At 39.8% G+C, this 23,168-nt stretch overlaps 2 protein-coding genes across 3 annotated transcripts in view; both read left to right on the top strand.

Moving 5' to 3' along the window:
• Positions 1-2,237: 2,237 nt before the first annotated feature.
• LOC137297005 (uncharacterized) lies at positions 2,238-9,543 on the top strand. 2 transcript variants are annotated; one of them, XM_067828948.1, is made up of 6 exons: positions 2,238-2,423; positions 2,740-2,834; positions 4,211-4,292; positions 4,803-4,894; positions 5,188-5,484; positions 6,559-9,537. In XM_067828948.1, the coding sequence occupies exons 2-6, from the start codon at positions 2,766-2,768 to the stop codon at positions 8,161-8,163; spliced, it is 2,145 nt and encodes a 714-aa protein (XP_067685049.1). In that variant the 5' UTR covers positions 2,238-2,423; positions 2,740-2,765; the 3' UTR covers positions 8,164-9,537. The 2 variants fall into 2 exon arrangements, with proteins under 2 accessions (XP_067685049.1, XP_067685048.1); XM_067828947.1 differs by having other exon boundaries at positions 2,251-2,419; positions 6,559-9,543.
• Positions 9,544-13,583: 4,040 nt separating this feature from the next.
• The window catches only part of LOC137296712 (uncharacterized), a 28,351-nt gene continuing 18,766 nt past the window's right edge, over positions 13,584-23,168 (top strand). Inside the window, exons 1-5 of the mRNA XM_067828542.1 lie at positions 13,584-13,652; positions 14,691-14,957; positions 16,737-16,992; positions 19,391-21,821; positions 22,723-22,780. Coding sequence (XP_067684643.1) covers positions 14,696-14,957; positions 16,737-16,992; positions 19,391-21,821; positions 22,723-22,780 — 3,007 coding nt within the window. The 5' untranslated portion in view covers positions 13,584-13,652; positions 14,691-14,695. The remainder of the gene's footprint in view (positions 13,653-14,690; positions 14,958-16,736; positions 16,993-19,390; positions 21,822-22,722; positions 22,781-23,168) is intronic.

The raw sequence follows: 23,168 nt of genomic DNA, 5'->3' as shown, positions 1-23,168 counted from the left end.
GTGTTTATTCAGTCGAGGAAAGAGGTGGAAGTCGATAGGGGCTAGGTCTGGTGAATAGGGAGGATGAGGTAAAATTTTGACCTGCACTCGCGAACAGTTTCCATTGCAGCTCGACTGATGTGGACTGGCGCATTGTACTGATGAAGAAGAATCCCTCGCCGCTTCTGTTTAATGGACTGGCGTACCTGCTTCAGAAGGCTAGCATAGTACTCTCCATTCATTGTCGTACCATGAGGCAAGTAGTCGATGTGGATAACACCTTTACTGTCCCAAAATAGTTGCCACAACCTTCTTTGGGAAACTGGTCGATATGAACTTCTCTGTCCTTGGAGAGGTGACATTTCCCACTCCACTGACTCCTCTCGGGGTCATAATGATAAATCCAGGTTTCATCACAGGTTACAGTTCTAAAGTGAAAATCTTCTGGGTTGGCATGGTAACAAGTCAGCATCGCGCCACTGATGTTGACCTGAGAAAGCTTCATGTCATCAGAAAGCATTCTTGAAACCCATTTTGCACACACCTTTGACATGTGGAGACTGTCATGGAGTATGCTGTGAATGGATCCATATGAGAGCCCGGTTGCATCTTCCAACTCGTGCCGGGTGATACGACGATTTCCCGTCACTAGTTGATGCACAGTGTCAATGTTTGCTTGGGTGGTACTGGTTGAGGGTCGTCCTGGACGGATGTCATCATCTCAGCTCTCTCGTCCTCGCTGAAACTCTTTCATCCAACGTTTGATGGTTGCGGCAGAAGGGGAAGACTCCTTGTAAACAGCAGTGAGTCGCTCTTCAACCTGCTTGCTGCCCTCCAGGACAAGAAATTTTATTACTGCTCTATATTCAACATTGTCCATTGTTCACATCCACTAGGGGGTATATCTCTTCTACAAGGCACTGCCATTGAAGAAATGCATCCAGCTATGTGATCCTACTGGGAATATGTAGCAAGGACACTAATATACGTTAGGTGCCAAGCCCATTACTATTTGTCAAGTATAAATATGCAAGGCTCAAAACTTTTTGATACCTCTCGTAGATGTATGGGGAGGATTACCTTTTTATTGTCCTAGTATGGTCACTGCTGCCACATTTGATCAGCGATCAAAATGTCTTCTGCAAACCTTTAATTTTGTGCCTACCTCGATCAACAACTAGCAGATTTTTCCAACATTTCTCCTCTTTACACAAAGTGCTAGAACTTTCAAATCTTTGATTGAACTTCAACCCTCTTATCGTAACAAACATCCATCTGAAATCCACAGTCTTCCGGACCGTTTTACGTGAGGTTTTGCTTGTGAACCGCATTTTGTCTTTGTAAAGTGAGTGAGTGATTGAGTGAGTTTAGTTTTACGCCGCATTCAGCAATAGTCCAGCCATATGACGGCGGTCTGTAAATAATCGAGTCTGGACCAGACAATCAAGTGATCAACAACATGAGCAGTGATCTGCGCAATTGGGAACCAATGACATGTCAACCAAGTCGGCGAGACAGCATGACTACCCGATCCCGTCAGTCGCCTTTTACAGCAAACATGGGTTGCTGAAGGCCTATTCTACCCCGGGACCTTCACGGGTCTGTCTTTGTAAAGTACTTAAGAGGAATGGGCATTTTGAGAATGGTGTCAAATGATAATCACGATCAAAGGGTGAAAAAAGGGATTTTAACAGTGCGCATATGTTGTTAATTGAAAGACCTGAAAAACAATTCTGAGTTGTGCTTTGAAAGCACTCAAAAGATCCCACGAATCCGTTGGTATAAGGCCAGATGGTGGCCTCATGAATAGTACCTAATAATAATAATAATTTTACACGAACATTAATGTTTTGCTTGTTTGGGAGTTAATTGTTCTCTTACACCTCACTCTCACATGCAGAATAAACACATTAAGTGATGGCGTAACATCTCTTACAAAGAGCCAGCAGGAACCGTTTAATTTAATCATTCTTCTATACAGTACAAGTTCACGCATTTACGAATACCACTGTGAAACGCATCTGAGCCAGCCACAGGAATTCGATGTCGCTCGCATAGATGAGGATATTCTGCATAACAATATCCACCAACTCTAAATGTATGGAGAAGTGTGTGATATTGTCTGCATGAATATTTTGCCAAACTCACCCACATCGAATTCTTGTGGCCGGAACGTCTAACACTCAGTAACAGTGTCAAAATTCTCAGAGTGTGCCTTTAGTACAACGCGGTCCGGTTTTGTATGCAATATAGTCGGTTCCGTGCATTTGTGATTTCCGGTGTCAACTTCCTCTGCGCTAACCGTGGAAGAGACTGCTGATTACAGTTCAAGGACCGTGCAGCACCTTCGCCAGCAGCATGATAAATACAACAGTGCTCCGGACTTTTTGCATGTAAACTGTTGTGAACGACAACAGTGGCACAAACCACCAGCAACTTCGTAAGTCAGTACGAATGAATTCTTCAGTGATATATCATATGTATCTATGTTCACAGATAGTGTAAACACTCTCTGAAGAAAAGCTGTTCTGAAGATTATTTACTAGTGACGTGTGGCAACAGTTCACAGATTTGTCCACAAATACATTTGCCATTAGTTTTCAATAATTGATGTTCTGGTATGTCTTAAAACTTAAGAATGATTCGGAGATGTGTTTCTAGTTGTTGTGCTGAATTCTAAAGGTGCTTCGGAAGAATGCCAGTGGCTGGGTGTATATTGTTCCACTTCATTGACTATAACATGTACTTCTTCCTTGTTAGGGTGTGCTGCACTACAGTATGTCAGGATGTCACGAGGTGGCCCAGAGAAGTTTAAGCAACATACATCAAAACAAAAAAACTGGACCTGTAGCCAAGTAAGCAGACTCTTCTGTGTAATGAAATGGAATTTCAGTTCTCACGGATTTAGTTTCTTGGTTTAACGTATGAATACCAATGCTGAGACCAAAGTTGGAATTATCAATGACGGTAGACCTGAATCAGTTTGAGTTTTACCCCCACACTGATTTCGGCATGCTGTGATTTAATGGGAATTACAGGTGAAATGTCGAGAAAATGTGGCATTATATCCAGGGTGCCTATTCTCGAGAGTGTCCCAGCTAAGACAGATCCTAACTAATTAGGACAGGAGTTATGACATCCTACTGTTAAGATAAGACCCATTCTCGAAACGATCTTATTCTTGTCCTAAGTTGAGTAACATATGTAAGGGCAGCTATGATCTCGTTAACAAGACAAATAGTGAGACTAGAAATCGAAGTAAAAGGTTTGAAAATGCTGAAATTCAGCTTTTGGTGGACTTACTTGATCTAGATGAAATTGTAATTAATTATATTTATAATAAAAATTCATACCTTGTATCCAGAAAAATATAGTGAACCTGTACTCGAATAGATCTAAACTATTTTATCAGATCTAAGTATTGTTACATGTTAATTTATTCAATATTTTCATCACATCAAATTCATTTATTAAACTAGGACATAACATCTGTTGTCAGATTCTGAAAGTCTGCCAAAAAGAGAATTAAGATGTGCAAAAAATAGTTTCATTTGATTTTCTTAATGATTATCATGACTTGAACTTACTTTCATTATGCGTCATCTCACAAAGTGAAAATTCCTTTAGGAAATAAACAGAAGTTACTTCCCTTATTGAGTTGGCCTTGACATTGACATTTCAGAGCAATGTGACAGAAAAGAGCGATGTTGTGAATAAAAAGGGATAGAATAGATAAGAATAAAAATACATATCGGTTGTAGATCTAAAGAATATGTGTATTGCAACAAGTAACTCTTATTCACAACTGATAAATTGATGATATATACTGAAAAAATCTTCTGAACTCATAAAAACTGCATGCTGTTGCAAATTCAGCTGTAATTAAGCTTTCACAATGTCAAAATTGGTGAACAAACAAGTACCACACCATGTTGATTTCCACTGAGATGGACTTAGGACAAGTCAGAACCTATCCTAGTATTTGTGCTAAGTTATCCTAGCGCTTGGATACTTTTCGAGAATAAGGTAGGACACCTATCCTAGACGCTGAGATCATCAAGGTGATTGAGCTGTTGTCTCCTGTAATGAACCTTGAATAACTGGATAATCGTAGCATCTAGGGGCTGCAGGTGACTTGTTGTGTAAGATGGCAGGAAGTGCATAAGGAATCTTCTGCAATAAAAGTGAATAATATGCTTTGTTACAATTGTTATTGATAAATTTCTTCCAGACACCAGGTTCTAAGAAAGCTGAGCCAGTAGTTGAGCAGCCTACCACACCATATGCTAGAAACAAGGAAGTCCTAGCATATCGTAAGAAATAATTAATTGCATATCCACCTCTTGTTTACCCAAGAAACAATTCCATCCTGTTGCAATTTTTGTGTACTGTCTTGATCATATAACATAAAAAAACATAGGGGATATTCCATTTTGCGAGCATACAACAAGCAAATGCATATGAGAAGAGGCAATGCTAGTATATCTCTGTACAGATGAAACATTTCCAAAGGAATGGAATAAATATTTTCCCTTAATTCCTCTTTATCATTTGTTCCTCCGTGGCTTCATCATTTGCATTTTATCAACCTTGTAAAACTGACATTCCCTACTCTTGTATCATTGCATATAACGATTTAAGGGTAGTCCAGTGATAATGATTTTGTGATTTTGGAATAGGAGCATAGTTTAGATCTGCATGTCTTACTACTAGATTTTTTCTTCCAAATGAGAGAAAATTTGCTAGGTTACATGTACAACTGTGGATCTTGTGGAATGCCATTTTGGAATTTTTCCTGAAAGCTGTGTTCCATCCCATTACAGTGGCTCCAGATGTGGCCTCGTACCAGTTTGAAAAGACTTCAGGGTACTATTATGATCTATCAACAGGCCTCTACTATGATGCCACTTCACAGGTATTTATCTGATTTATTCATACACAAATGATATGCTTATTTGCTGGATGATAATGCAGGATATCGAAAATTTCGCATAATATTTAAAAGAGTTGTTGTTTCATTTGAATTAGAATTGACAGTCCTGACGACTGACTTTTGTGAGCACATTTTGAACATTGCTGATCAATATATTGTCTGCCATATGATGCTACACATTTTGTTCCATTAGCCATATTTCTTGTTAGTGTTTTGAAATGGACAGAGAAGTATCATTCTTACAGAGTACATTGAACAGTATTTTTCTCTTACAGGCCTCCTGCCCAGTTGAGTCCTGCAGTGTTAAACTTGCGTGGCTGGAACTGAGGGACCACTGGTTCAGTGTCCACAGACCTACCATCACTATGTACCGCTGTCCTCATCCCAAGTGTCAGTTTCAGCCATCTAAACACACCATCCCTTCCAAACATGGGTTCACAACACACATTTACAAAGTCCATGGAATCAGAGGGAAGCAGCATGATCTGATGCTGAAACTGTCCAAAACTGAGACCAAGGAGAATATGGATTATGTTGATCCTGGGAGAGCTGTGTGTCCTCAACCAGTGAAGGTATGCAGACATATGCATCTGAAGTACAAAGTAGTGGTAAGGTTGGACTGTAAGGAACATTTCCTCTGTGCACTGCGGTTATTGGCGTTACCATTGGCAGGGATACTGCCTCCATGGTGCAGTGGTTAGTGTCCGTCAGGAGAGCAGAAGGTGATAGGTTTGATCGCTGCCTGCGTCATACCTGGTGCTCAGCCTTAACGGTTATTATGCTCAGAGTCAGTATAATGTGGGTATTTATGCTTGACTATGGTATGGTATCTCAGTGAACTAGCACTATAAAACAGCTTAAATCTGGGCTAGCACAAACAGCCACACATACACACGCATGCATGTTGTCACATGAGCAGAATACATGTATTCTTAAGTGCGAAGTTAATTCCATTTCACCTCACCTTGGCAAGGAATGTTGCCTGTGTTTTCAGTCACAGGTCGCTCTGAATGGATGGAATATTGTAGACAGTGACTATAGAAACCTTGTTCCCTCAGTTGTGACAGGGGTTCCAAAAACAAAGGGCAAGTGACTTTAAAAAAGTCACTTGCCCGGACTAATTTCCACTTGCCCTGATTTTTATGACATAATCATGATATTGTAATTGTGAAAGAATAAATCAACATGGGACTTGATGTTAATGTTCAGTGGACTAGTTATTGAGAAATGATAAATAGCAAAGAAAGATGCCTCAACTTTCTAATCATTGTGAAATTTAATAGCTATTTTTTGTGCAGATATGAAATGAAATCCAAGTTTATTTCTAGTTTAAACTGTAAGCAGAAATTATCTAGTAGTATGCGGACAAATACGATACCATTATTTGATTGCCAGAAATGAAAATTGACTTGTCATGGGCATCAGACGAGGAATTTTTTTACCCCTGTGTGACTAAATATTTTGGTTCCTGCCCTAAATTCATAATTCTTGTGGTTGCATTTGTCATGCATAATTTGCTAATCTTCCAAAAGTCATACTTTCTGGTCAAATTATGCGAGATGTATGTCCTTTGTTTTCAGTACAACTCACCTAATAACCAGCAGCATTTGTTCATCTTTCTCAAGTGTCTGCTCGTTTCGTTGTAGGCACATGGGCCAATGTCCTCTATTGGAAAGACCCAAGTGAAATCTAATCCTGGGGTAAAAAGAAATCTTCCAGCATCAGTTGAAAGTACACCTGCAATTCCAGGACCAGCCAAACGTAAAAAGCACTCCAACCCCAATTTAGTCCAAGTGAACACTGTTGCTATACCACAACAACCAGTCAAACATGAAAAGGGAAACTCAACACCTGCAACAACCAAATCATCCCCTCTACAAGCATCAAAACTTGTAACTGAGTCATCACCTCGACCAGCACTTCAAACAGTAACTCAGAAACTAGTTCAACCAGCAGCTCAAGAAAAAACGGAATCAGAACATCAGCCAGCATCAGAACCACCATCCCAGGAACCAGGAAATGCTACAGCATCTAAACCAACAACTCAACAACCAACTGAACATCCTGCATCATCTGATCCAACACCCCAGCAAGAAACTGATCTAGAACATCAGTCAGTGTCTAAACCAACAACTCAACAAGCAACTGGACATGAAACTTCTACACCACCTGAACCAACACCCCAGCAAGAAACTGTTCTAGAACATCGGTCAGTGTCTGAACCAACAACTCAACAAGCAACTGGACATGAAACTCCTACATCACCTGAACTAAAGAAAGAGATGTCGGAAGCTTCACGTGAAAAAAATTCAAATGTTGCAATGCATCCCTCAAACATTGACAAGGATGCTTCAACAGCAAATATGGCGGTTACAGGAAGCTCAGAGGTGACTGAGAGTGGTTTGTCAGAAGAAGAAGCCATTAACCTGGGCGCCATCACTCAAGAAATGGACACTTTGGAAAAAAATGATAATCATGATGTCATTCCTGCACTGTGTAAAGAAGCTGAAAGCAGTTTAACTCAAAGTGAGGAATGCCCTTCAAGTTGTGTCTTGAATTCAGCAAGCAGATCAAGCGTGTCCTCAATCACAAAGGGTGTCACTGGAGCCAAAGAGATGGAAGAATCACATATTAGTGTATTAGTCAGTCATCAGACAGTCCCCTGTCTCCAGGTAAGTCGGAAAATATCTGTGTTAGTTGGTCGACAGACAGACAGGCAGCCAAGTGCTGTTTTGAAAGGAAATAATCTGACAACAAGTGTATTGACAAAGATTGAGATTCCTTTAAGCAGCCAGCCAAACGCTCATGTCAAGGAAGAGACTAGTCAGAAAACAGCAATAAAATCTAAGGATGTCCTTCTGTCTGGAAGTCAGACAAGCAGTAATTTTAAGGCAAAGAGGAAACAAAAAAACACGGTTTCAAGTGGTCAGCAAGCACCTTGGCAGTCAAGAGGAAGCAGGAAAGATGAGGAAGCTGTGAAAGCTACAGTAGCTTCTGGAGGTCAGTCGAAAGGTAGCTTCTCCAGAGGTCAGTCTAAAGGTATCAGGAAAAGTCAAGGCTCTGGTGTCACTCCATCAAGACGTCCAAGGGTCGTTGAGGTCGCTCATCCCTCAAATGTTCTTCCAAGAATGGGAGTCACAGAGGCAGAGCTGAAATGTTTTATGTCATGGACATGTGAATACATTGTTATCCTTAAAAGGGCACGTGAAAAGGCATCACGACAGCTCATGAAACTCACTGAAAAAGTGTAGATAACTAACTGAATCAAATGCAATGTTTCTCAATGAAAGAACACTTTCACTGTTTGTGGATATCAAAATTCATTAATATGCATTTACATGGATTTAAACTGTGATGTTCCATTGACTACATTTGAATCCATTATAGTCAGGATTGTTGGACAGTCTGATGAGACAGCTGATCTATGTTGACTTGTCATGATTTCTCTTCTCAAGCAGAAAATTTTTTATTGTTCATGTGTATGTGCGAATTAATTGTATATCAATATATTGCATGCAGTCATCTGTACAGAGACTAGCATTGCAATACATTGGGAGTGTTGCCATACGTATGGTAATACATATTGCAATGTATGACTTTTGAAAATCATATTGCATTGTACCAGTAGTACTACTGCTAGACACATATTAGATGATCCTGTGCACTAAACGCATTTGTGACAAGAGAGGCGGTACAACAAATTGGGCGAGTACACTTGGCTGCTACAGGTAGCTTGACGATTATGCACGTGCAATACATGCTAACTGTGACATGAAATCAACACCGCATATTCCTTCGAATGATAAGACTGCAATTTCAGGCATAAGATACTGATATTCCATGCTAACCTTTAGTTAAGACGAAGACAAATAGATGATTGGGGCATTGACAAGCATTTTAAATATTCAACAATTTTGTTAAAAAAACCCAGGAAAATGTCATTTGCTTCGTGAAATGGATCGGTGGTCCTAAACATATTTGCTCAGTATATTGTGTTGATTCAAACTGAGTGTGCTATAACAATTCATGTGTGAAACGCATGGGGAAAATAAACTTCTCGATATTTATCAGACAATCTGTCTCCCTCTTGTTTCAAGTGGATCGTTCTGAGGGGCGTTCCCAAGTATGCAAATTGGGGTCATTTGTCAGGTTGTGTATAATCTTATATGTGTTTACCAGCAGATGTTCGAATTTATATCAAAATGAATATCTGCCACTAAGAGAATTTATTTTATTAATTGTAATCTTGATTAAGATGAGATGAGTATGGAAAGGGACTAAGTGGATATTACAGAATGTTTTGACACATTGTGGCTAAAAAAAGATTATGAAATACTTCAATGAAAAAGTTCTTTTTTTTTGTTCATAATTTCAAACCCCTGAAAACATTCTAATGACACACTTCATTCTGTGCTTACATCCTCGTTTCCAGGATTCAACACTTTGTGATGTTATAACCATTTCAAAATCTTTCAGAATCTTTCAAAATCTTTTGTTTATTCAACCTTGCCTCATGGGTGACTGTCCCTACGATAACTATTCTTGACTTGCAGATGATGTTTACTTGATGAAGGGATCTGAAATGACCCCAAAACGTTGTGTGTTAAAGATTAAAAGAAGATTTATCTAAATGATCTTGATCATCTTTAACAACTTCTAAATGCCGCTAAAAGACATTACTTGTAGAGGTTTGAATGAGGGGATATGACATTTGGATTTATGACCCCAACATACAACTGCAAAATCTAGTTTTTGTGGATGGATAGAGGACCTGATACCACCCATGGCACTTGGATAACAAATCAGTATTAACTGGTACAGGGATAACATTAGGTAGGAATCATGTATGCTGGACAAAATAGATATATCCCTAACTATTTTTATCCAGTATATATATTTGATTGCCAGCCCAGTTTCAGCAAATTCTACAGTGAAAGAGAGAGACTTTATTGTCCCCCGCCTCAATGCGGATCGGGGCACTGCGTATTCAGTGCTGTCTGTACAGGCTTCTCTTGACCTATTGTGCCCAAAATCTTCAAGTTTGGTGACAGCCTACTATTGGGGATTATGCAGACACCAGTCAGTTTTGGTGACCTTGAGCTTATTTTCAAGGTCACGACAACACTTTTGGCACTTTTCAGATTCTTGTTAATGCAATATCTCATGAACTATTTTATTTGATGTCTTCAAATTTGGTGACAGCCTACATTTGGTGAGTCTACATTAGGGGATTGTGCAAACAAAATATGACAACCAATGTCCTCAATTTTGTTGACAGCCTACGTTGGGTGATTATCCTGACACCAGTCATTTCACACATCTTGTATGTGAGCAAAAAGTAAAGAGTAATGAATATGTTGTAAATATTTCATTCTTGTTAAGCGACATTGCCATTTAAGTGGCAAACACTTGTTTTGAATATTGGAGACTGTGTGGTCCAGAGTACAGATATAGAGTAATTCATGCATATTGAAAGATATGGATATAATGTACATTTTGTGGATTAGCCACAAATATACAGGTTTCTGTTGAAGTAAATGGCAAAAACTTTGATACTGTTTGTAAACATATGTGAAAAACTCAAACTTTAGCTGTGTTGGTATTTGTTTTGTTATACTCTCTTTAAAGGAAAGAAAATCAAGAAGAAAATGGGGCTCATCTTCAATAGCTATTTAGTTACAATAATAAATCAGAATGAGCAGTGTATTTAATATAACATTTTTAAAATAAAATTCAGACCATGTTCACTGCTCATGCAGTTTATCACTGAATTGTCTGGTCCAGACTAGCAGGAATATTGCTGGGTGCGGCGTAAAACCAAACTCACTCACTCACTCATGCTCTCTATTTAATAAACTTCAAAAAAGAAACTTGACAAAAGAACATTTGAATTTTAGGAAAATGTTTTGATAATAATCCAGTCGCATCCTAGATGAATGCACGACATCATTAATTGTGTATCTCTCCGATCTGAAGCCCCTGTCTATTGGCTTTAAAAAAACACATCAAATGCCAAGACTGACAGACGCTCAACGTCACACATCGGCGTCGCATCATGAAGTCGCAGGGCATTTCGGTGTGTCCAGACAGGCCATCTCAGATGTGTAGCGTTTTGTTTTTGTCACAGTACGGTCATTGCGGTCATGTTTGATAGGTGATCAACACGGCTTGAGCAAACGTTTCTGATCTTTAATCGAAGATACTTTCCAGTTTGAAAAGTTTGATTTGAAATCTTTGATTGAACTTCAACCCTCTAATCGCGACAAACACCCATACGGAAAATGTTTGACACAATCCAGTCCATGCTGAATCCCAATATGTGAAGGACGTTGAACAGAAACGTAAGCTGCACTGACGTGAAACGAACCCTAGATGGATTGTGCGCATATCATTAAATTGTGTGTCACCATGATATGAAGCCTACGACTATAGTCTTTGAAAAACACATAAACGGTACTCCACATACGTTTCTTTAAAGCACCCTAGACGACAAAAAGAATGACAAGCTCAACGTCACACATCGGGACGGCATTGCAGCATGAGGTCGCAACGCTTTTCGGCCTGTCCAGACAGACCATCTCTAACCTATGGGCTCGATACAGCAGTATGGGAGTGTTAAAGACAGACCAAGGTCGGGTCGACCTAGAGTAACCACCGCCGCCCAGGATCACTACATCTGGCCATGGCTGAGACATCTTCGCTCACGCATCATGACCGCAACATCCACTACAACCAAAATCCCTGGACAGCCGTAGCTCCGATCGCACAGTGGCTACAGGACGCTACGTTTTGCCAGAAGACTAGACGTAGCGTCTTGACACACATGTTGCAGACGACACGTAAAATGGCCGAGAGGAAGATTGAGAACGATTTTGTTCCCAGATGTTCTCGGTTTCTTCACTGACGTCACACGGCTGATGGACGTTCACGTGTATACAGACGTCGAAACGAGGGTTACTCCGGTAACTGTGTACAGCAGGTCGTCTATCAAGTATGTATGACATATGCTAGATCTACCTTAGAATATGCTCCTGGGGTCTGAGATAACTGTCCCGCAGAATGTTGTGATAAACCAGAAATTGTTCAATATTAATAAATTGTAACCTGTGCCAATATCCGCTGCAGGAGCTATCTTGTACACCATAACTGATTGGTTACCTTTATAAGATAAACTTATCCATACAAAGCTTTGTACATGTTAATTTTTTTATCATGCCAGCTCCTGGTTGTGTTACTGGCATACATACCTCCATCTTCTGAAATCATTTTCGTAACCAGTATAATGTGGATATTCCAAAGTTTGGAAAGCAGTTCTTCAAAGGTCATTAATCTACACAATAAAATGTATTCACTATTCGGTGAAATGAAGATTAATATTCTAAATACTAACTTAAAACATTCATGTTGTTCTTTAAATCCTGATCTTTTTCGTGTCAATCTATTTGACTGTAAAGCTTGCGTTTGTGGTGCTCTGGTGGAAGATGCCAGTCATTACTGTTTAAACTCTACAAGGTATATTAGCTGGTATGGTATGATACAAGGCTTTGGAATCCTAAACATTAGTCTAGATATTAACACAGTTCTGTACGGCAGCCTTAGTCTGCCACAAATATGAAAATAGTTTTAGTCAAATCCATAAATGCATTGCACGTAGCAAGTGTTTCAATTCAAGTGAAACTTTTCTTGCCTCTGCTCATTATCCATTACATTATTTTTTTCCATCTAATTGTCGGGGGCGGGCTTTGAGAAGTTGAATAACAAGCTCGTCTTGGCTCCATTGGTTGCTGAGCAAGGACCCACCTCTTCCGCAAATCGATCTTTGCGCGACGACTATCTTATGCCTATGTTGGAGAATGGGGATCATGGGAACAGTCATTGTGGCGCTAAGGTCTATTTGTGCAAGTGAGCCATTTTGTGTAGCGTGTTCTGTTTTCTTAGTACTGTCAGGGATACTCTGCAACCTCTATATAGGCTCCCTGGTACGGTCAATGCAGTCACATTTGATTAGCGATGGACATGGCTTGAGCCAGGGAGAGTATATTCAGATTGTAGATTGTCCGTGCTTGAGCAAATGTTTAAACAATTGTGATCTTTAGTCAAAGATGCCTACCAGTTTGAAAAGTTTGACATCTGAGAATGAACTTCAACCCCCTCATCTTAACAGACATCCATACGAAATGTATGACCTACATGAATATGTTACGTGGGGTTTCGCTTCTGACCAGTCTGTCTTTGCAGAGACCATATAATATTATATGGTCTCTGGTCTTTGTAAATTGAATATCTGGAACATGTTCTTTTGTGATTCGTCGAATCAGACGTGGTTGGCTGGGCTGTTGTTTAACACTGTACTCAGCAATAATCCTGCTATATGATAGCGGAATGTGGATAATCGAGTTTGGGCCAGATAATTCAATGAACCACAGCATGCATGGACATCTACAAAATTAGGATTCGATGACCTGTCAAGTCATCGAGACTCCCGAATTTCTCTATACGGATATATTTTGCTGAACACACCAACATCGATTCCAGTGTTGGGAACATGCACAGCGTCAATCTTACAGTGTTAAAACAGTTTTACACAGCGTGCTTTGTTACGACGTCGTCCGGTTATGAATGTGACACTGAGAGCTCCGTGTATTTGTTATATCCGGTATCAACGGAAGAGGAAAGAGGTCGTCGCTAGTGCACGCTTGAGAAAGAACTCAAGATGATCAGCTGGACATACTTTAAATAGGTAACTTCTTTTCAGCTGCTTGTCACTTGGTAAACTTGCTAAAGAATATTCATAAAAGGGCAGACCTACCAATGGTGTATGAAGTTGATCCTTAACACAACACTGACAGACACAGAATATCAGGCGTTCAATCTAGTCCCATATTTTACACAATATCCCCAGCAGTTCAGCCAGCTGAAGGCTATCAGTCCAAGGTGTACTGTCTATATTGGTAGAACACCAACTTTAGTTGGCTGAACTAAATCCACGGGGTTGACGCCGGGAGGGCAAAGCGAGTCTCCAGCCGAGACTAGACTCATGTCAGAGGTGAATACTGTATTATGTATATACTGGCGTCTCCTATTCTCGCGGTACAACGAGAAAGTAACGTTATTAGGTGTAAGGAAGGGGAATCTTATTGGAAGGGCGGGGGAAAGTTACGATTTTTCCAAGTTGGTTAAAACTCACGAATATTTGTTACACTGCACAATTTTGATAATTCACAAACTTGTGCCACTTCCTAGTTACTGGTCAATGATGTAAACTAAGTATCACACATCGGCGACCTCGGCAGAAAATGTGTTTACCGCGAGAATAGGAAGCCCGCAAGAATAGGAGATGGCCCTATACATCTATGTCTCGTGGGCTATCAAATTTCAGAATTTCATTGTAACTTCTTAGCTACATTAGATCGATCCCTGGTAAGAGTTCCTCCCGTTCCATATAATATTCATACATTTATACATACTAGGAACATAAAAAAGCCTAACAACAATAACGAGAAAACTCACAATTAGAACTAAAAGCCTGCAAAATTAGGTACAATATGTAGGGTTAGACCACATAGTGTTACCTGAGTTAATCTGTGGAAGAAATAATATAGGGGAATGGAAGGGACTCTTTCCCACCCCCTAGGCATCCTGCTGATTTTCAGTTGCAATAACTTTCACCTGTTGTCATCCCCGATTTAAGATGTTTGTTTGCATACAGTGATCTTCAACATGATCAGTAAAGACAAAGTAAACAATGTTTGGAGGTTTTTTTTGTTTGTTTTTTCAGAAAATATGGCATATAACAGGGGTCCAGTCGGTGAGGATGGTGTAAACTTTGTAATGGGTCCAGCTTTGGCTGGGGGCACTATGTTTCCTGTATTGGGTGAACCTCCAAATAGAGCATTGCCAGGGAATAGAGTGCCAATGGTGGAACAGGACCGTAAGAACCTGAAGAGAAGCATGGATGGAGATGCTGGGTACTGGAAGGGAGAAGACAGAATGTCTCATGACAGAAATCCTCATTTGGAAAGGATGCCTCTTGACAGGAGATTTGGTGAGTTTCAAAAGTTAGTAAGTCTGTGATAAAGCATATACCTTTATGGGTAGCATCTGCTTTATTGCATAGCATTCTAAGAAATGAGTATGTGAACATGAGTGTTATGAGTAATTTGTTCCTATTGGTCATTGTGTGGTGTTCACTGTATATTTAGACATATACTATCCATGTAGTATACAGTCAGACCTTGTTTATCCAAACACTTTGTTTTTTTATTGAATTGTTCGGATATACAAATCATTCGAATGTCTGAATCAGGATCTAGGCGGTTGGCTACACATGAAAACAAAACAACATCGAAGCATAACTACATAACATCTTGTATAAAATAACATAACATAAATTACACTGGGTTGAAAAAGTCTTTGATTGCTGACTGTTGGCGGGCAGCAGAGTTAAAATTTGCTGCTTGAATTTTTAATAGCAGTTCCAGATTTGTGATGTCGCTGGCATTTCAGAAGTGATGTCTTCCCAATGCTATGGCCGAAAGTCGTGGTAAAATGGTCCTTTACGGTGTCCAGACTAGCTTTGGGATTTGCCTCTTCTAACAGGCAAATGTCTTTCTTTTTCTCGGCTGTAACGGCAGATCGTTTATATTTAGCAGGTGTACTAGCCATCTTGCTCAGATGCATAATGACTGACACCCCCAGTCGTCATTATTTATGCTTATCTAATCAATGATTCGACTTCGTGTCAGAGTTTAATTGTTTCTTCTGTAATTAACCTACACGCCCAGTGATAAATACATGTCTTCAGTAAAAAATAAATTAACTAGCTAGACACAAAATGAATTGGCAAGAGGTAGACATGATAGACTTTGTGTTTTGATTTATTGCCGACAACAAAGGTAAAAGCAGTGATCACTGTTAATAAGCGGTAAACATCCAACATCTCGCTGGTGTCAGCTTTGGTGTTAGTATACGAGGCAAATTTGTACACATTTTGATGTTTCGTTTGCAAAATTGACTGTTCGGATACAGTCTAAGTTACACTACTGAGTCTAACAAAACCTTATGGGAGGTCGCGACAGGTAACCTGTGAGATTGACCAATCACAACACAGCTTACCAAATCGCGAAAGTGGACATTCGCACGTACCTTATGAACTTTTTCATCTCGAAAAAATTCATACCTGAACTATTCCGAATGCTATTTAATGTATGCTCGCTTCCGGGTGATGCACACGGCGTACATACAACCATGACAGTGGTGAGTAAACAGTCGCTGAAAACAGTGATTTTTGCACTATTCAATGATGTCATCTTCCGGAAATATTACCTAATAGTAACCATGCCAACAGAACCCCCAAAGCGTATGTACTGCAGGTCAAATAACTGTGTTATATGCAGATTTTTGTTTGTGGAGAGATCTGTAGCCATTGTCTGATTGGATTAAATCTATTTAACCGTCCTGCATTTGATTGGATGATCATTGGTCGCTCAAAGGTTACCTGATGCAACCTTCTACTAGGTTTTGTGAGACTCTGTGGTAGATTGTAACGAAATACACTACGACTAAGTTTACTCGGATATACAAGGTAAATTGTCACTAGAAAAATTTGTTTTTTGTGAAGAATGTTCAGAAACCGAGGTATTCGGATGTCTGAAGTTCAGATATACGAGGTCTGACTGTAGGATATATTTTGGTGATAAAGGCAGGGAAATACAGCTCAGCAAGCAAAGACCTGTGACACATTCCCTAGATTTGAGTGAAAAGTGTTATGGAATTTCTTGTTATGAAGTTACTCCCAGTTTCACAGCGTGTTATTTTGCTTCAGATAGAGTCCCCATGCTCGAGAAACAGCCAGTTGGGCAGTTGAGTGTAGCTGTAATTGATTACCAACATAAAACGAGAGAGGACCCCTTGGACATTGTGAAGAGAGTGGACCCCATGGACATTGTGAAGAGAGTGGACAAACGCTATAGTCCACATGATATCCAGGGCATAAGTGACAGTGGGCCCAGTAAAAAGATGCGTTACAATGAAGATATTGGTAAAGCTGCATATGGAATGGAAAGAAATATGACAGACAGGTATGAAGACAAAACCAGTGATGGACATAGTGCTAAATTAACACAGATTAGATATTTTCACAGAGCCCTGGTGGCAATCCAGTGTTACTCCCAAGCTTACATTTTGAAGGGCTGTGTGCATGATAGGAAATCATATTTTGGATAACATATACTGGACAAAAATAGTTAGGGATATATGTAAATTTTGAAATTATGAATAATGATCTATTTTTTCATTGACACACTGATGAAATATCAATCATAAAAAACCAATATCCCTAACTCCTTTTGTCCAGTATAGTTTCTGGGTTAGTGGACATTCTGTCATTGTCACAGAAGAGAATCAAATTACCTTTTCTTCAACCAGTTTGCAGTAAAAAATATGAAGAATTTTACCTTGTGATGTTACTGGAAATACCCAAAATGTTCAAGGGGTGGAGGGTGTCGGTTGAACATTTGGTAGCTCTTGGTGCTAAAAACTGTTTTGAGTTTATTTGGATCATCAAAAGGTATGTGGACAGTCATTTTCACAACATCACACCTAAATTATCTGTCTCATGCTCTGCGGATTGTGAAGAAACAAATAGACAAAATTATAAGCGTACAGTCGTGAATCAAAAGTACAATATTTTGAACTTGGGTTTTCTTCCATCGAAACGAAGGACCTGTGAAGGTCCAGGGTGGAATAGGCCTTCACCAACCCATGCTTGCTATGAAAGGCAACTGTGCTTGTAGTAAGAGGCGACTAACGGGATCGGTTGTTCAGACTCGCTGGTTCCCAATTGCACAGATTGATATTGTTGATCACTGGATTGTTTGGTCCAGACTCGATTATTTACAGACTGCTGCCATATAGCTGGAATATTCCTGAGTGTGGTGTAGAACTCAACTAAACCCCTCACTCAAAACGAAGCACCCAGGAGACTGAACCAGGTTAGGCCGGGTGGGTGTGTACTCAAGTGTAACAAAGACATTTCATTGGCTGGTTCATTTTCCAATACGCAGAGGGCTCATTGGGTGTATATAGAGATGATCTGTTTGATTGGCATTTTAGAAGTATGGTGAGTAATAAGAAAGCATCTTCTTTTATGGTAACTGATGCAGAATTTCTGTATGGTTTCATATACCGTTGTCAGGCAAGAGTAAATACATGCTCTCTGCATTTCTGTTTTATCCAATCAACAAATATTGAGATGGTAAACTACTATATTTGTCCAAGTACAAAGCAGAACTTGAAACTGACAGTCTGAGTTTGCACTGGTTTCTGTCCAATCCAGTCATCCAGGCAAAATGGATGCAGTTTGTTTTTCAACCCACAGCTATGATAACATGTCATGTGTACAAGTATGACACTTGCCTGTCTGTGTATTTTCCATTATGTGACAGAGACAGAACCCAGGTGCAGGAGCCATAAATGAATGTAATCTGTTTATGGTGTATAGCCTGATAGATGATAAGTTCAAATTGCATGTGGTCAGTGATTGAAGTTGTGTATTGCATATTGACATTAGCAGACCAGCAGACACATAGGTGTCTATAAAACAGACATTGAGGTTTGTCTGCGACAGAGATAGTTTGTCACAACATATCTTTCTATGTTTCCATAGACATGTATGAAAACATTTCAGTTTTCAAGCTGAGCAGTCTTTAGCAATGAAATTTGTATTTCTAATGATGCACTTTCTTGAAAACTTGCAAATCTGCAGGGACCAGTATATTTGTATTACTGCGGATATAAGATGCTTATATATAACAATAATATTGACATCAATCATATAATCGCAAGAAACATCTCCTATTCTCCAACCTCGACCAAAGCAATAATCACTTGCTGTGTTTTAACGAGTCGCCTTCCCTATTCAAAGCCATATGAACTAATCACTACTATGGGTGCAGCGCAGCACAGCTGGTTGAACCATTTTTCCCCCAGCACTGGGGGGAAATTAGTAAACAGTTTGAACTCTGATTTCAGGGGCTTTTTTACTGTAAGTACATACCAAAAGGTATCAGAATCTGCATAGTTGTGTTTGCATTGTATGTGACCTCTAAAGTTTGAAAACGATTGTACTTGTTTTTGAGTAAAGTGGCCAAACACAATTCATTTTCTTCCAGACTATAGCAAATACCTAGATCTATGTGGATGTTATCAATCACATGATTGGCTGGTCCGAATTTGGTTCATTACAGACAACCATTGTTTTCAGGTATATTGTTGAGTCTAGTGTTCAACACAAGCAAACTGGCATACAAACAATACCTTCTACTCTAGATATGACAGCTCTCTGCATTAAGATCTTACAAATCCTCCACAAATAACATACCAAACATTCCACCTACTGTTTGTTTTGTAGTGATTTTGTTTCTGGTGTAAAATGAAAATTTGTTAGTTTTGATATTTTTTAAACTTACACTTTTTCAGATTTTTCAGTGTGACACCTGAAAATGCTGGGAGTGGTTTTGTTCTACGTTCCATCTTGAAAAAAGGCAGGAACAGAAGTGAAGACAGGGGAAGGGAAGAGAAGAGCAGGGAAGACGGAAGACATGATGACACCCGTATGAAACATACAGCTGAAGTATTTGGTCCCACATGTCAGGGAAGCACGCATGTGCCAGAGAACGCTCTAACAGACAGACTTGCTCCTACGTCAACCCAAGACAGAGACAGTCAGCTTAGATCATTTTCATATTCAGAAAGGCAGTCTCCTCTGAGGTCTGTGGAGGGGAGATCATCATTTGACAGGTTACCTGATCACCTGTCTCGCTTTTATAGAGACGATAACAGGACACGAATGAGTGATAATCAGAGAGATTCATACTTGCACACTGCTGACACAGGTAGTCTAGCTGAAAGGGAGTTGTATGTTGGGAGTTACAGGGACAAGAGGATCTCACCTGATGGGTGGAATAGCAGACAGTCACCCACTCAAAGATTACTAGACAGAAGAGATGATGTACAGTCACCCACTCGAAGATCACTAGACAGAAGAGATGATGTGCAGTCACCCAGTCAAAGATCACTAGACAGAAGAGATGATGTGCCATCACCCAGTCGAAGATTACTAGACAGAAGAGATGATGTACAGTCACCCACTCGAAGATCACTAGACAGAAGAGATGATGTGCAGTCACCCAGTCAAAGATCACTAGACAGAAGAGATGATGTGCCATCACCCAGTCGAAGATTACTAGACAGAAGAGATGATGTACAGTCACCCACTCGAAGATCACTAGACAGAAGAGATGATGTGCAGTCACCCAGTCAAAGATCACTAGACAGAAGAGATGATGTGCCATCACCCAGTCGAAGATCACTAGACAGAAGAGATGATGTGCAGTCTCCCATTCGAAGGTCACGTGACAGAAGGGATGATATACTGTTGCCTAGTCAGAGACTGCATGATAGACAGTCGCCCAGTTTGGGATCACTTGATAAAAGAGATGAAAGACAGTCTCCCAGTCGAAGATCACATGACAGGAGAGATGGACAGTTGCCTAGTCGAAGATCTCACAAGAGAAGAGATGATTTACAGTCACCCAGTCGGATATTACATGATAGGCAGTCACCCATTCGAAGATCATGTGAAAGAAATGAGAGTAGACAGTCACCCAGTTTAAGCTGCAGAAATGAGGATAGACAGTCACGAAGTTGCAGTTTACATCAGAGAAGAGATGAAAGATTTTCGCCTAGTTCAAGATCACATGACAGAAAGGAGGATAGACAGTCACCCAGTCGTAGATCACACAACAGGAGAGACGATAGACTTTCACCCAGTCGAAGATCATATGACAGTAGAGATGATAGATGGTCACCCAGTCGAAGATCATATGACAGTAGAGATGATAGACAGTCACCCAGTCGAAGATCATATGACAGAAGAGATGATAGATTTTCGCCAAGTCGAAGACCGTATGGCAGTAGAGATGATAGATTTTCGCCCAGTCGAAGATCATATGACAGAAGAGATGATAGATGGTCGCCCAGTCGAAGATCGTATGGCAGTAGAGATGATAGATTTTCGCCAAGTCGAAGATCATATGATAGTAGAGATGATAGACAGTCACCCAGTCACAGATCATATGACAGAAGAGATGACAGATTTTCGCCCAGTCGAAGATCGTATGGCCATAGAGATGATAGATTTTCACCCAGTCGAAGATCATATGGCAGTAAAAATGATAGATTTTCACCCAGTCGAAGATCATATGACAGAGATGATAGATTTTCACCCAGCCGAGGATCATTTGACAGTAGAGATGATAGATTTTCACCCAGTCGAAGATCATATGACAGAAGAGATGATAGACGGTCACCCAGTCTAAGTTCATATGACAGTGGAGATGATAGATTTTCACCCAGTCGAAGATCGTATGACAGAAGAGATGGTAGATTTTCACCCAATCGAAGATCACATGACAGTAGACATGGTAGATTTTCACCCAGTCGAAGATCATATGGCAGAAGAGATGACAGACCATCTTCAATCAGAGGTTACAGAGATGACTGGCCAGATAGACGAGATATGGGCCGCTCTCTCTATCAAGCCTTTTTAAGTGAAACACCAAGAAGGTTCCCTAATAGAAGTTTTAGAGATGATTTTTCACCAGATAGATTTTCTTTGGATGACAGAAAGACACATAATAGCTGCCGAGGAGACAGACATTCTCCAGTCAGGGTGAGCAGACATGAAGGACGTTCACCCAACAGAAGATTGAGAGAACGGAGCCGATCTCCAGGAATGTTTGGGAAGTATTCAAGCACTCACAGCTCACCACCCAGACAAAAGAACTGTGACAGGGACTGGTCTGAGCAAGGACATGAAGTTTTTGATGACATGTGGAAATGTACTGAGGTATGTCAGGTTGTATTATTTCATGACATTTACAAGTTGATATGAAGAATAAGGTAGATAAGTATATGTATAGGCAACTTCTTTCTAACAGTCAATGCAGAGTTTTAGTGTAGACACTAACATTGTTATCAAACTCTGAAGTGATGTACAGGAATGACTACAGTCCATTTGGATTCAAGTGAGAATGATAAATGATAAAATAACTCAAAATAGGGATCAGTGCTCAAAACATAAGTAAGACACATAGTCCTGAAACCTGTGTACCCAACAGGATCTCAGATGGCTGGTAGAACAGCACACTCCATAACCCAACGAGTCATGCTCTGTGCTGAGTTGTATCTTAAGTGCATGACTGCACTGATCCACCAGTCTTTTGTCACCACTCTGTGTGAACAGTGATATTGGAACAATGTTCCATGATAATTTCTTAAAACAACCATTTCCATGATTGATCATAAAATGGAGGGCGCTGTTCCACCAGCCATTTCAGATCTTGTTGGGTACAGAGGTTTCACGGCCATGAGTCTTATTTATGTTATGTGCACTTATCTCTATTTTGTTTGATCATTCATCATTCTCATTTGACCCCAAATGGACTGTATGTAACAGGAAAGCTAACAATTAGTGGTCCCTTGATTGTTGGTTTAATTAACAGATTTGCTTTGATAGTAACATTTTTGTGTGCCAATACCTGTATTCTGTGAATTCATCTAAGGGTAGTATGATGTTAGGTTTCTCTCCATGCAAGTTTGCACCCTTCAATATGAAGGGCTTATTAAGTTTTAGTTTAAGTCTTCTTTATTCATTGCACCGTCCAAAAAAGAGGAAATCCTCAGAGACTTCTCTGAAATGTTCATAGTGTTGTTGATCTTTGATTTATTGTTTCACTGGACGTTTTCAGTGTGGCATGCAGAACCATACAGCCAGTGTGAAGTGTTACCAATGTGTTAAAGAGAGAGGTGAGTTGCTTCTCTTGTTCCCACTGTAAGAAGTAGGAATAGAACGTGCCCTAATTTCTCAACACAAGCTTAAACCTGAGTTTGGACTTAAGTTAACTGTTTTACTCAAATTTGAGAAAATACATTTCCCAGAATAAACTGACATTGATATTTAACTCAAACATAGGAAATTTAGATTTAGTAGATTGGATACTTGAGTTGTTTTGGCTTTTTGATTTTAGAAACACAGTCGAGTTAAAAATTCTTGTGTTTCAACTTGTCAAACTCTGTTTGGAATTTTTGTAAAAACTTCAGGTTCTTTCGAGAAATCAGATCAGGCAAATCATCAGCCACACTTTTTGATTGGATAGTTCAGCCTGTTGATATGGCTGATGCTTGTCATTTTATC

The sequence above is a fragment of the Haliotis asinina genome, chromosome 9 (assembly GCF_037392515.1).
Source record: "Haliotis asinina isolate JCU_RB_2024 chromosome 9, JCU_Hal_asi_v2, whole genome shotgun sequence".
NCBI lineage: Eukaryota > Metazoa > Mollusca > Gastropoda > Lepetellida > Haliotidae > Haliotis > Haliotis asinina.
Note: the sequence above shows the minus strand (reverse complement) of the source record. Positions and strands in the feature narration are given on the sequence as shown.